General features: G+C 37.8%; 1 protein-coding gene across 2 annotated transcripts in view; it reads right to left on the bottom strand.

Annotated features, from left to right (window-relative positions):
* The window catches only part of LOC129568445 (homeobox protein cut), a 176,354-nt gene that overhangs the window by 83,393 nt on the left and 78,859 nt on the right, over positions 1-14,102 (bottom strand). For both annotated transcript variants that reach the window (XM_055446297.1, XM_055446298.1), the window contains exon 2: positions 842-1,351. In XM_055446297.1, the coding sequence (XP_055302272.1) occupies positions 842-1,351 (510 nt within the window). The remainder of the gene's footprint in view (positions 1-841; positions 1,352-14,102) is intronic.

Raw genomic sequence — 14,102 nt, 5'->3', positions numbered from 1 at the left:
AAATCCACAAAAGTTTGTACATTCGAAGTACAAACTTGCACGCAGTGGTGCTGCCGCCACCGTTGTCGTCTATTCGGAACGGGAATTATAAGCCTGGTAACTAACAAGATAGGAAATTCTTTCGAAAAATATGCGAAAATAAATATGTCAATGCGATACAATGGAAAGAATTTTTGCGGAAAAATAACAACGACACCACTTGCACCACGCATTCGAAAGCATATTTCCAAATATCTGCGGTTTCAAATACACTCGCTTGCTGCGCGCATCGAAACGGTATTTGGCTAAAGGGTAAAACAATGGCAAAATACAAATAACAATAATTTTGTGAAATTTAGTGATCGTAAACAAGCCAAATGTTGAACAAGTGAAAATTATAAACAAGAACGCGATGCGTTTCCCTCTCGGCTTTCGGCACACACGTACACCATTGCGAACCCGAAAACACCAAAGAATGCGCATGTTGTGGCGCGAGCGAGTTCCATCTCACAATCAGCGTCTTGGCTGGCGGTTGCATAATTACAATGGCACATGTGCAAGCACTTTTCGTTGCGCGTAACTAATAAAAATAAATATATCTGCCATCAGTTCATTAAAGCGAGTATTTTGTTGTCATCGTGTTTGGCGAAAATTATACGAGGAACCGGTTTGCATGGCACTTTTTCATTGACTTTATAACGGTGGCAATGAATGGTATTGGTGTATGTGTGCGCGGAAGAAGAAAGGTAAAAATTCCAATCGGAATTCCCGAAATCAGACAAAAACTGTTCATTCATAAATGGAATTTGTGGCCACAAATGCATTACACATGGAATAGCGTTTATCGTTAAAAGAAGCTTACCTCTTTGTCTTTGGCAGAAATTTCATCACAACTTTTGCCTTCAATGTCGTTCACGTCGGATGCGACGCTTGACAATTTTGCTGCAGCCGATGTGTTTGTTAGAGCATTCGATGCTGTTGTGATTGCTGTCGAGCCGATTAGTGAATTGGTTGTCGACGAGGTAACAGTAGATGGGATCGGAACAATGTCGTCATCATCATCATCTTCGGCAAGATTGTCGATTGTTTCGCGCTTATTTTCGACCATTGACACCGGTGATGATCGATTTGAAGTCGATTGATTCTCATTGTTTGTGTCCATTTTGTCGTCGTTGACGTCGTCTTTGTTGTTGTTTAGCGATTTGCTACTGATTATTGGATTTCCGCTGCTGCTGCACTCGGACATTGCGGGAGATGCTAATGATGGCGGTGCCAAACAACCGTTTTGCATGGATGAATTCTGAGATGAAATATTTGTGGATGACAATTGCTCTTTCAATGAGTTAACTTCTTTTTCAGCTAGTGTGGCTCTCTGCAAACGGAAAGAAGAAAACACAAAAGAAAACATGTTTAGTAATGTGTTTATGGTTTGAGGACGAACACTATTACTATTAAAAGCATACTGTTTGATGTAATTAAGTGCTAATTCTAACATCGGCGAAACGAACGCAATTAAATCAATAAAGTTTAGTGTTTGCGTATCAGTTAAAATGTGCATACACTGCGCATCATCTAATTAGCTAGGTCGTGACAACACTTGGCTTGACTATAATAAAAGAAAAATGTGAGCATGACTAAGGATTCATTCTTTTCGCCGGTCCCATTAATTATGCAAACGACATTCAATTGCAATAGACCAACGAACAAAATGAATAAGAAAACACCATTTTCGCGAAGCATAAACGCCAGCGAAATTATTTTTGGATTTTTAAATGTGACTGAAGCTATAGGAAATGCTCGAATGATTTGTGTAGGTTCTGTGTCGATGTTAAACTCTTTATGGTTGTGTTTTTCCGGCTCCCATGTGTATTTCGATATTCCCCTTTGATCGAAATCCATTTTACAGCACTCATAAAAATATTCAGCGACATGTCATTAAATATCGTCCTTTCTCGCTTACGAGCTCGAAATTTATGCCGGAGGAAATGCACATATATTCCACATTAATTCCGAAAACAAATGCTGAAATTTTTCACTCACAACACGCCACTGGCACACACATACAACAAAATGATGACAATAATTTCCATTTTAATCTCAATCTTAGATATTATATCATATGTCGCTCGAAATTCGAACACACGAAGAAAACTAATCCCGACTGTAAACAAAATTCGAACTCAAGAAGCAATAAAACGAGTTAAAATCAAATGCACAGCATTTTGAATCAGTTGCATTTGTTGCAACATCAATCCCAGGATCTCAGGCTGCAAACCATGAATCATTATCGTATGTCAAACCGTATTTAGGAAACGAAGTGTCTGAAGATGGGAGATTTTTTTCACGGTTCCGTTATTCGGATGCTTGTAAAAGAATTTCATTGAGAACCGACTCTAAAGCAAAATAACAAACAATCTGGGACGAGAAAAAAAACACATACACATTTACGTAAAACGAGAGAGAAGAAAAAATTAAACGAAAATGTTGATGCATGTACAGAAATTCGTTATTAATTATTAACAAATGTTCCATTTCTGGTAGCTGATGCAGTTCGACTGTTGTTCGAATTCCGTTCACTTATCATATTCTAGCGATTTTTAATTCGATGCACCACTCGCACAACGCGTGTGTTTGTATATATGTATGCATGACGAACATTTTGTTGATGTGTTGTTACTTTTGTCACAGGAGACAACGAACGTATAAATCTTCATTTGAACGGACGAAGACAAATCAAAAAAATGCTTCACAATTTATTTTCTTCCGAGAGAGAGCGCTTGTTTTTTTTTTGTATCACCGTCATTGTGTGGTGTTTGCTCTTTTAATTTGTAATTTATTACACGTTACATGAGTTATTTTTGTATGTCGTTTTCGTTTTTTTAAGACTTCTTCATCTTCTTCATTTTCTGAGAAATACAAACGAAACTTCGACGCATCGAGGCATCTTCACATAGACGGTGCATAAGACGACCTAATCTAATCGTTTTATTTATTTAGTACAGAGACATCAAGAAACAATAAATAGACAAGTATAATATGACAAAAAATATTTCAAAAATCGTCTTTTTTCCATTCGGAAAGAGTTTTACCAATTTAATGTGTTATTTTCATCTATTTTTCGATGGTTGCTCGTTGATAAATCACCAAATTATGTTCTATCATTTATTTATTTCTTCGTGTTGGATGTGGTCGTCACACCGAGTGTGTAAGAGTGTGTATTCATTTAAGCACTGAAAATTAATTTCAAAATGGCGACATGTGATTCGAGTCGAACAACAAAATTGATATTTATTCCTTTTAAATGAAAATTAATTGATATCGGTAACGGTGCGCTGGGCGTTCGTCTACGTGAAAGCAACGATTGCGAGTGCAAATGAATAAAAATAGAGTTTGTGCATAGCGGTAATGAGAGGAGGATATCCTTTGCTAAACAAGATGATTGAATGGATTCGTCTGTGTGTGTTGAGTTTAATGAAATTTTTATTAATAGTTGAAGCGACGTGTAAAACCGAGCTCAAGATGACGATACATTCATTAAACAAACGATAAGATTACGTATGCGGTTTTGTTTGTGTTGTTTGTTCAAACCTTTTGATTGGAGATGGAGACGATCGGGGTGGAAGAAGCTGAAAGCGAAAACAATACCAAACAACGACAACAACAAAAGAGAGAGAAAGAGAGAGAAACGATGATGACATTTTCATCCAACCCACTAGCCGACGCGTTCGAAGAGCAATCGAACAAAACAGCGCCGTGACTTGTTTAAAGCTGTTGTCACCGTATCGAATCGAAGGGAATCTTTCACAAACTGATACCGAGCTAACGATTGCTGGAACAAAAGCCGATATTAATAATATCTTGCGGCTTTAATAGATGACATGTCTATTCAAGTGAAAATGGAAATATAGCGAAGCGGTCGAGATATGCATTCGCAGCACATTCATCTCATTTTTTTCCGTACTTTTTTCCATGTTCATTTCCATTGACTGTGCCGTGCCACACATTCGAAACGACTTCAAACTCTATCGCAGACAAACAAACGATGGATGAGAAGAAAAAACATAGAAAAAAACGCATTCGGATCTAATGTACGACATTACATACATCAATATTTCGTCGCTGCTCATTTGAATAATATTCATCTCTCGTGATTTATGATTGTGTAATTTAAGAGCAAAGAGAACAGTGTGGCTCTTTTTCCGTCGCACACTCTTCCGCTCTCGTTCGTGGTTGATGTGACGCGCTCTTCAATCGCAAGAGGTCTTATTCGCGTTTGAGGACAGTCATGCACACCATAACGAGCCATGGAAAAGAATACAATATCAACGCCAACAATAAACATTATAATACGAAATGTGCACAGTTCGGATGCTTTCAAAACGACACAAATCACACAAGATATAAAATATGTTTATCTTTTTTCGTTCGTTCCGTGTACGGCCCGGCCCGTTCTTGTCTTTTGCTGTTCAAATGTGAAAGAGACAGAAACAACAGAAAGATAGAGAATGGGAACGTGTATTCACATTTGTACGAGTGAAGAAATATGATGAAGCGTAGGAATGGTATCGAAAATCAACGCTCAAATGACAAAGTCACGGGATCAAGAACAGCATAAGCACTCGATTCAAGTTGAGTCTGTGAAAACACTTTTTTGATGCGGTCTCAGTCCCCCCCGTTCTCGCTGAATTCAGCCGTCAACCGAGCCAATACATCGCGAGTGCGACCGCGACGTTGATGCACATTGCTGCCTTTGATACATGTGTGTATATTTTACAATTGTCAATGATGATCCACATTATCGCGACCGACACAGCCACAGTCGCACTCACACTCGCTCACGCTTCCCAGAGCCCTGCAACAAATCAACCGATCATCGCTGTGAATTCGTATGCAGTGCAAGAAACGTAGATAATATTCCGAAATTTAACGCAATTTATGGTTTTTGTTATTGTATGATTTGTGTTTTTTTACGCGTTTTGTTCCGTCTTAATGTCAGCCTATTCAAAATTAGGCAGTTTTTTCATCTCTTACTCTCCCTTCCTCTGTCAACCTCTAACTCCTCTTGATGTCATGTATGTGTTAATACACACCAAAATATCGAAGTTTGGTTTATGTTCCGACGAACAGCATGACAAAAAAAATGGGCTCAAAATGTGAAGAAACAAATCGACAAACAAGAAAAGGGTCGAAGTATTTTGCTTTGTGTCTTGCAGTCATCTTATTTTCAACATTCATTGCTTGTCATCATCGACGGTTATTATTAGCCGCTTTTTTTCTCGTTCACGCGCGGATGTGCGGCATTCACAAACAGCACAAAGGATTTTTCGAAATCAATGAATGGCATTGATTGTTCAATTTTTGAAAGGAAACGATTCGGTCTTATATTTCGTTTGCTGCGCATTTCGCTTCAATTCACTTTATTTCATTCATTTATTGCGGAGGTTTTTTTTTAGGTTCTCTCTTGTGTTGATAATCGCTTCTCGAAGACACAACACATGTGCCAATCGATCGGCACTCTCTTTGGCCAGCTTTTGCTAATTGCTCGCGCTCGGTCTTTTTGATTGCGGCCGCTTTGAATGACAAAAGTGCCGAAATCGAACTAATTACCAACATGTTTTTTTTTATTTCAACGTCCGCTAAAACATTTGGTCCAAGTTCCGTTTTATTTATCGAATTCAAACGAACCGATTTCACTTTAAATACCTGCTACGGTTTCCTCAAATTGTGAACCTGTTATGATGAGAATTGTCACGGTTTCAGCACATGGGCTGGGTTTCGATTGAAAATAAAATGCTCAACGGTGCATGATTGGATGTTGCAAATTGTTCTCGAATCAAACGATATGCAAAAATACAGCAGCAATGTTTCGAAATGTTCAATTAGTTCGAAAATATGTAGTTGGACATGGTAACAACTGTACAGTTTGGTCACATAAAAAAGGGCCGAAAAATGTAGTAATTTTGGTACAAAAACGTCTCGCACAAACCATTGAATTTGGCGTTAAATTGAAATGACATTTTGTTTGGGGTATGTTGAGTGCATGTGATTCTGCATTGATTTTGGCTCTGATTCGCCGTTATACGATCGGGGAATGCAACAAAGAAAGGTCAAACACTTTCGTTCATCGTTCGAAATGGCCAACTGTGCAGTGCATGCACAGGATAATAATTAGATTAGCTGTTTTCTTTCAGTACATTTTTCAATTAATTGTTTTTTCTAATTAATATCGAGTAAGTCGGCTCTCGTGTGAGCAGCCAACGTGTGAGCCTCATTTGATATTTATAGACTAATTGAACATTACAGTCGCTTCCCTTGTAGCACATGCGGCACAAAGCAATGAATGACACAAGCAAATCAAACTGCATCAAACAGCTATTTTATTAATTTTCATATTGAAGCATAAAGTATATCAGAATGCATCGAATGCCATGCAAAACGCGACAACATTAAAATGTCAAATTTAATTATGCGAATTAAATTTCAAGACTGATGTAATACGATGGCGAATTTTGATTGTTTATTTTTGTATTTTGTTCAAGTGACGGAAAATGTGCATGGAAACACGAATGCCGACCGTGAACTATGACTTACTACCAGAAAATCGACTTTTTGATTTAGATATTCGTCGAATGACTTTCTGTTCACCGAAAATAGCTCAAAGGACGGCAGCAAACACGCAAATAACATTTTCAACGTGACACGACAAGTTTTGAAGAATCGATTCACTCGCACTAATCTATTTATTGCTATCGTGAGGAAAGTTTTCGATTTGATCAACTTTTAAAAAAATCGTTTTATTTCTCCAATTTCAAGGGCTAAAATTAGTTGAGAAAATTCAAAATCATCAATAAGATTCGAATGCCATCGATTTTGCTGCAAATTTCTTGGCATCATCGTTTACATTTTCCACTTCGCTCCCTCGCTTGGCATATCACAATCTTGATTGTCATTTACCAAACGAAATCGTACGAAATGACAAAATAACAATAAAATTAACAAATCGATTTGTCGCTAGTCGCGTGTTTTTTTTTCTTTTTTCTTTCGACTTGGTAATTTTTCCAGCCTCTTTTTTCCGCTATGCCATTTCGACAACCATGCTCTTGAAATACACACCATTCTACGCAGTGAGGAGTAAGAGCGTGGCGACGTTTTCATTATTCGGTCGGAAATGTTATCTGGCTGGCAAGCAATCAATCTGTACGAACATTTTCTAATAAAAAGTCAAACAATAAATTTTCAAAACGAAGACATCGAATTACACATTGAATCGGCTTGTCGATTGACGCTCAAGAGGCACTAGCGACGGGAGCACACTTTAAGACCAATTTGAATGAAACGTGTTCGCTAGCGCATCATATTGTTGTAGGAGAAAAAGTGGCGAGGGATGAAACCCAACGAAATTTCCATTATTACTGCTGTTGTTTGGAGTTTATCAGTTTTTGTGGATAAAATCGAAACAAAACAAATGAGCACCAAATAGCATTTGTGTCGTTCTTTTATTTGTTATCGTTTTACTTTTCGAAAAGTCGTCTATTTTTTCGCTCTGTCTCATTTGCTAAGATTCACGGAGTCTGATTTGCCCCGCTGCTTTTATGGTTTCGATGTTAGGTGAACGCGGAACCATTTTAATAACCAGTTTTTGGTTTGCGACGAGGTTTTTTTTTGCCATCAACCAGATTTTCTGAAAGCAAGAACTTTTGATTCGACGAAAATAAATTGAAATTTATTCTGTTTGCCTCGCTGTGTGTTCAATTTGCTGGTTTCTATTTATTGTTATTGTTAGTTTGCATTGGCAAATGGTGGTGTAAATGGTGCGCAGCGCGTGAAAAATAGAATTGTTTTGATTTAATCGTGATTTGAGATTAGACAACGCTCGAATGAATTGGCAGAAAAGCATAAAACTTTCTCTTCGACTGATGATATTTGTGCAGGATGAGTGAGACGAGGATGAATTAAATTGAAATTCGACGAATAGATCAGTTGGAGGCTTGTCACTTTGGCGCATTTTTCGACATGCAAATTTGTAATCCTCCGATTTCACTTCTTTCGAGTCTCACAGTCTCTCTTTCTTTTTTGTTGTGTTAGCAGAGAAAAAAACAACCTTTTTCAGTCGCCTTAACACCGGATGGATTTTTTTTCTGTTAAATACAATTACATTTCAGCATCTCTTGTCGGTCGAAATGCTTGTGACGTGTCTCACACGAGTGATGCTTTAATTTTAATAAAAGTGAAGCTACGTGAGACGACCCCACGATCGAAATTCAAGTGGTCGAAAAGCGATCAACGCGCAAATACCCTCGGAGAAGGCAAGAAAAAAACTCGTCCAAGCAACGGGAATAAGTGGCGAACGGGGAAAAATCTAGCGGAAAGAGTAAATCAGTGGATTTTTATTTGGCAACGTATCTATTTATCTTCGTGGGAAATTCAACATTCGAAAAAGGTTTTAATTTAAATTTGAATAAAATTTTAACGAAATTTATATTCAAATCAATTATATGCATATAAAGTGCTCCATTGTTCTTGGATCAGACACAGCGCGTTCGGAAAGCGGACAGCAGTGTGTGTGCGCTCGCGATGAGCTCGTAATTTTTGGTGAATTTTTTGTTCGCTCTCCTTTTCGGCTGCTTTTATCTTATTTCTCCTATCATACCGTAAACCCAATGCAAAAACATTGAGAATAATATGGTTTTAAAGCTCATCATGGATTCAATATACATTTTGAAATGCCGAAAATCTACGGTTTTGATCCGTATCCACACTCATAAGTGGCTGGGTTCTGTACATGTATTATTGTAAAATGATTGCATATTCATTAATCCGTTAAATTGGATCTATTCTCTTTCTCATTCGGTTTTTTTCCCCGATACCTTGTCTGCGCTTCGTTTGGTGCGATTGCCCTGGATTTTTGCAGCCGAATCACACACCATTCTTCTTCGATTGCCAAAGCTCATGTACCCCAAGATTGTTATTGATGTTTTCCCAAATAAATGAAAACCGATGTGTTAGCAAGTGCTGCGGGCACAAACGCATGCTAATTATTCAGCTCGCAGTCAGAAAACATTTTTGTAATCGATTCTCCATCAAATAGACAAAATGCTTACATTCCGTCATTAACATCCTTCACTTTACTGTACATAAAAATGAAAAGTACGTATGTTGGGTTGCCATGTGTGTGCCGCACACACATGGGCCGCATAAAATCCACATGAAGATAAAACTTTGAACGAATTCCAAAAAGTATAAATGATCTATTTTTTTCCATTAACTTTGGTTGAATTGTAATCCATCTGCGAGATTTTGGGCCGTCGACATCTGATTTTGCCATTAAATTCGAACAAATATAATGAGCTAATATTAAAATTAGCAACGCAAGATTGCGCATCGGTTTTACTGCTCGGCACGACATCACACACACATAGGCGACTACGATTTCGCCATGCAAATGCGTAAAGGGAGAGAGAAAAAACCTTCAAATGAGTCGTTCATAAGTCGAAAATCGATGAGACTAAATAAAGAGTTGAAAATGTTATGCCTATCATTCTCGTGTCGTGTTATTAATACCATTCGGCTGAAAAATAAATTACCAACGAATGGAAAAATGGAGAGATGCGCAACATACATAACACAGAAGCGCGCTTCGTATTTGTGATAATGTCTTCCAGATATGTCGCATTTAAGAAGGCGAACATGGAACATGGATTGGTAAAAAAGAGAACGACAAGAACGAAACGCAAGAAAAATGATTGAACACGAGAAATCAGATAGCAGAATGTAAACGAAAAATCGGAAGACAGATCAAATGATTATGAGCCGAGTATATACAATGACAGCCCATTGCTTTACATCGCTAATTTCTAATACATTCCACTGACACCCATCGAAATGTGCTCCTGCGAAAACCGAACGCTCCGTTCCGATTTTTATGTAATACCGTATTAAAATCCGAAAATGCTTATAATTTTAAATAGGCTCCTAAAACATTTCAATACAAGCCCAATGTACGGGTAAGATAGCAAGCGAATGTAGAGGTGGGCATCTATCTATCTGTATGTTCGTGGATGGAGAAAAAGAGAGAGACCGGGCGAACGAACGAGATAATGAAGAACAAAGCGGCAGCGAGGCAGAAGACACGACTCATTTCGTATATGTGTGACTGGTACGGCAAAGTATTTATTTGCATTTGTGGGGATTGGCGCTCATCAGCATCAATATTTGCAAATGAATGGGCGCTATCCCATTCCCGCACACGATGAGAATCGTTAAACGGTGACTCGGTGTGTTGTCTTTGTGTATCGAATTAAGAAATCTATAGATTGACGAATCTATTCGCAAGGACGATAAACACGCACAGACACACGCATCGCTCATGGTATTAATACACGAAGGCACACGCATACAAGCATTCGACAAGCATTCGCCGATACCACGATGTTTTACCAATTTTGTCGGAAATAAAGAATAATTACAATGAATTGATGAAACACACACACACACACACATACACCCACAATGATGGAAAAGGGTGGCTTCCAATGTTTGTGTGCTGGTGTTCGCCCTTATATTGTATGAAGATGGTATAATATGCGAAGAAAGCTCTTAGTTAATTAACAGAAGAGAAAATCGAAGCAAACGGAATACGTTGTCGATGGGACATTATTTTCAATGACTCCGATATAAAAGGGTTGGTGGCTGATGGTTGCTGCAGTAAAACGGCACGAAACGAGAGATTCCTATTATACAATCGTCGTATTTTCTTGTGACACAACATATTATTGGAGGGGGAGGGAAAGAGAGGAAGATAGCGCTCAAATGAAGAGAAGTTGCTCAGCCGATTCTATCGATTCGACTACATATATTTCTTACATAAAACCCTTGTAACGAGTGCACAAAAAACACAAGCTAAAACAAGGAAACAAGACAAAGGAGCACTTTCATTTTATTTTGCTTCATTAAGTCTTTTAAGTTATAGATTTGGTTTTTCACATTCAACTTAAGAATCTGTGATTCAGTCGTTACATTTTATATATCGTTGCACATAAAATGCTCTTCGATTCAGCATCACCATATCTCTCTTGGTCTATTCATGCGGGTGTCTCCTCACTCTTGGTTCTGAATCTGTATTTGTATCATATTTTCCGTTTTTATTTCGTTATTTCGTTTCGGCTTTTTTGATTTCGATGGAGACGAGTCGAATCGTGCAATACCAAGAGATATATGACATTTGGAATATAATCCTTTTTTGTCATTTATATATTTTACATTTTGGTTGAAGAATTTCCTCCTCTTCACAAATACCGTAAATATGTACATATATTATACATATCACGACTGTCTGATGTATTAATGCCATCATCTGAAATGGAAATATCACATCCAAATAGACTAAATGCGTACAATCAAATTGATTACACTTGTGCGAGTATCGCTCATTCACTGAACGAACATTGGCAGCACATACTATTCAAATCAATATCTCGTCACAATGGTTCAGGTTGCGTGATTCGTTCGCATTGACGTACGCACACACGCACATTCGAATATTGTTAATTGTCATTTGCCAATGTTTCGATGATTCCATCGCTCCAGATACATTTTAATGCCGTTCGTTTCGCTTCGACGGAATGTTGACTCTATTTCATTACTGTTACGGAAAGATGTTTTCATTTATTCAACTTCATTTCGAAAATAACATCAAAATAAATTGAACTTAACGATAAGACTATAAAATTTTGCGATTGTCTTCGATATTTTAATGCTTTTCACTGATATTACATATTTTTTCCCGTTACGTTCACTTCGGTTGTCGCTTTTCATTCATTTGAGTCGGAAAGAGATTGCTATATGTCTGTGTGTCGTTGCCATCAGGCAATGGCAAATGTTTATTCCGAAAATGTTGTTCGTAGTTGCTTGGGAAGAAGCAGTTTTATTTTATTGCTCCTAAATCGATTCGGAAAATGGTAATACAATTTAACATGAAATTAAATCTTAAAGTTTAATTACTTTACAAGAATTTCCAAAGAATCGAGTGAATTGATGATGAAACTCGAAGACGGGCGGCATTTTTCGCTTCTTGATAACACACAGCTCACAATCGATATTTGTTGGTATTCAAATAAAAGTTTTAATTCCTCTATGAATACGCACTTTTGCGTGATAATAAACCCTGAACGACTCAGCTGCTATGGCAACTTTGTATGACGCGATTGACGGTAGATGCGTCAGGAGAGGAATGAATGAATTGATGATTTAGATCGATTTTAATTTGTCAAGCAATTCGAGCAAGAGTAAAATATGGAAATTGACACATCAAAGCTGACGCTGTCTCAAGTGAAATTGAAATTAATAAAAATGATGTTCGACAAAAGTAATATCGTTGCCGGTTCCTCAGTCTCCCCCTACGGTGGATTTACTACAAATGGCGACAAGGTGACTTCGCGAAAACATCGCCGAACCAAACCGAACAACAAGAAAAAAAAACAATAAGGAAAAACTCGAATAACTAATAAAAGTCAATTTTCGTTTTGCTCTTTGACATGCATGCAATGCGAATTACAAGTGATTGATTGATGTTGTATCCCGACCAAATAGAGGCTGAGAGATACCAAACAAAATGGGTCGTTGAATCGTGAAGAATACTCTTGCCACTTCAAACGGATTGAATCATCGTTTGATGGGAGTTTCCTACGAATCGATGCAATTCATTTCATATTCATTTCGCTATTGCAATGACAAATATTTTGTTTTTCATTTCATGCCATTTATTGTTCGATATACCGTTGTATTTACTCGTTCACTTTCGAGTGATGGATGTTTTTGTTGTGTGTGTTTGTTGTTCAATTGAAATCTCAAAAATCGAAAAGAAATTATACATTCATGCTTCGAAATCGAAAGTAATGAGAAAGAAAAAGAAGAGCGACAACCGGGAATTCATTCAGAGCCACTCGATTTCAGAAGAGCGTACACACACAGCCCAGACAAAAGAGCTCGAACCGAATTTTAATTGAGATTTGTGTTTCAGTTTGTGAAATTAATTCGACTACAAGTGAAATTAAATAAATTCGAATGTTGTTGTTCTCGTCGTCATCGCAGTCATCGTGTACAATTCGGTTCGACTCTCTATAGTTCGCCCCTATGATTTCCACTCATTGCCATCGAAAAAGTTTAACTCTTCATCTTTGCGTCGCTTGTGATGCACGTGCTCTCAAGTGTACTGGAAAGGTTTGTCAATAGTCGATGCTATTCGAAGGAGGATGAGTTTAAAGAACTCGCTTGCTTCGTTATAATTTCAAATGGAATGCAATGTATTGCCAAATGTTGAATCGGTTTGTATTTCCATACAGTAGAGCGGCACGGACAATGCAAATCGGATAGAAAATGCTGTCGCGTTCATTGTGTGTCTTTCTTCGGTTATTTAGTAACTTCGACGAATAATTATGATGCTGGCGATTATCAGAGTGCAGACAAAGTGAAAGTACAGACGTTTTTCTGTGGTGACACAAAAATGTTGGCTGCTTTTTTGGGCGATGGTTTATCTGACGACTTCGTTTTAAGGGTAATTTAAATCATGCATTTCAGAACGAATATTCATTTGTATTCGGTCGTTTGACTCGGTTCGGTTTATGTGCATGTGTTCCACACCACTACCAACACACACGTAGAATTGTTTATGTAATTATTATTTTCGAACTGTACGTTACATTATATATAAGGGTTTAAAATCGCTAATTAGGCTGCAAAGGATGCAGAGGCGCTAATAAAGCCATTGAGAATGTGTGTTCGGTTGCCACAGCACTGTGCCGTCTTATGTTCTTGTTTTAATTTTATTTTTCCCGTGTGTTTGATTTTTTCTCCCCCCCCCGGAACAAAAGGAACAAAGGCGAAAAAATTCGGGCGAGAAAAATGTGTGTGTGTGTGAGAGAGAGTGAGTCACACATCACTGAAAGAAAATAATTTAGTATCACACGTAAGCCGTACACTTGTGCACTGTTTTAATGTGGTGTTGTGCATGTATAAAATATAAAAGCGTATTGAATATTGGATGTGATACGGTGCGCTTAATTACGACTGTACACGATACGATGGATCGGAGACGAGAGAGAGAGAGAGAGAGAGAGAGAGAACCG

The sequence above is a fragment of the Sitodiplosis mosellana genome, unplaced genomic scaffold, assembly GCF_009176505.1.
Source record: "Sitodiplosis mosellana isolate CC-2019 unplaced genomic scaffold, AAFC_SMos_1.0 Smas_scaffold_18, whole genome shotgun sequence".
Classification (NCBI taxonomy): domain Eukaryota; kingdom Metazoa; phylum Arthropoda; class Insecta; order Diptera; family Cecidomyiidae; genus Sitodiplosis; species Sitodiplosis mosellana.
Note: the sequence above shows the minus strand (reverse complement) of the source record. Positions and strands in the feature narration are given on the sequence as shown.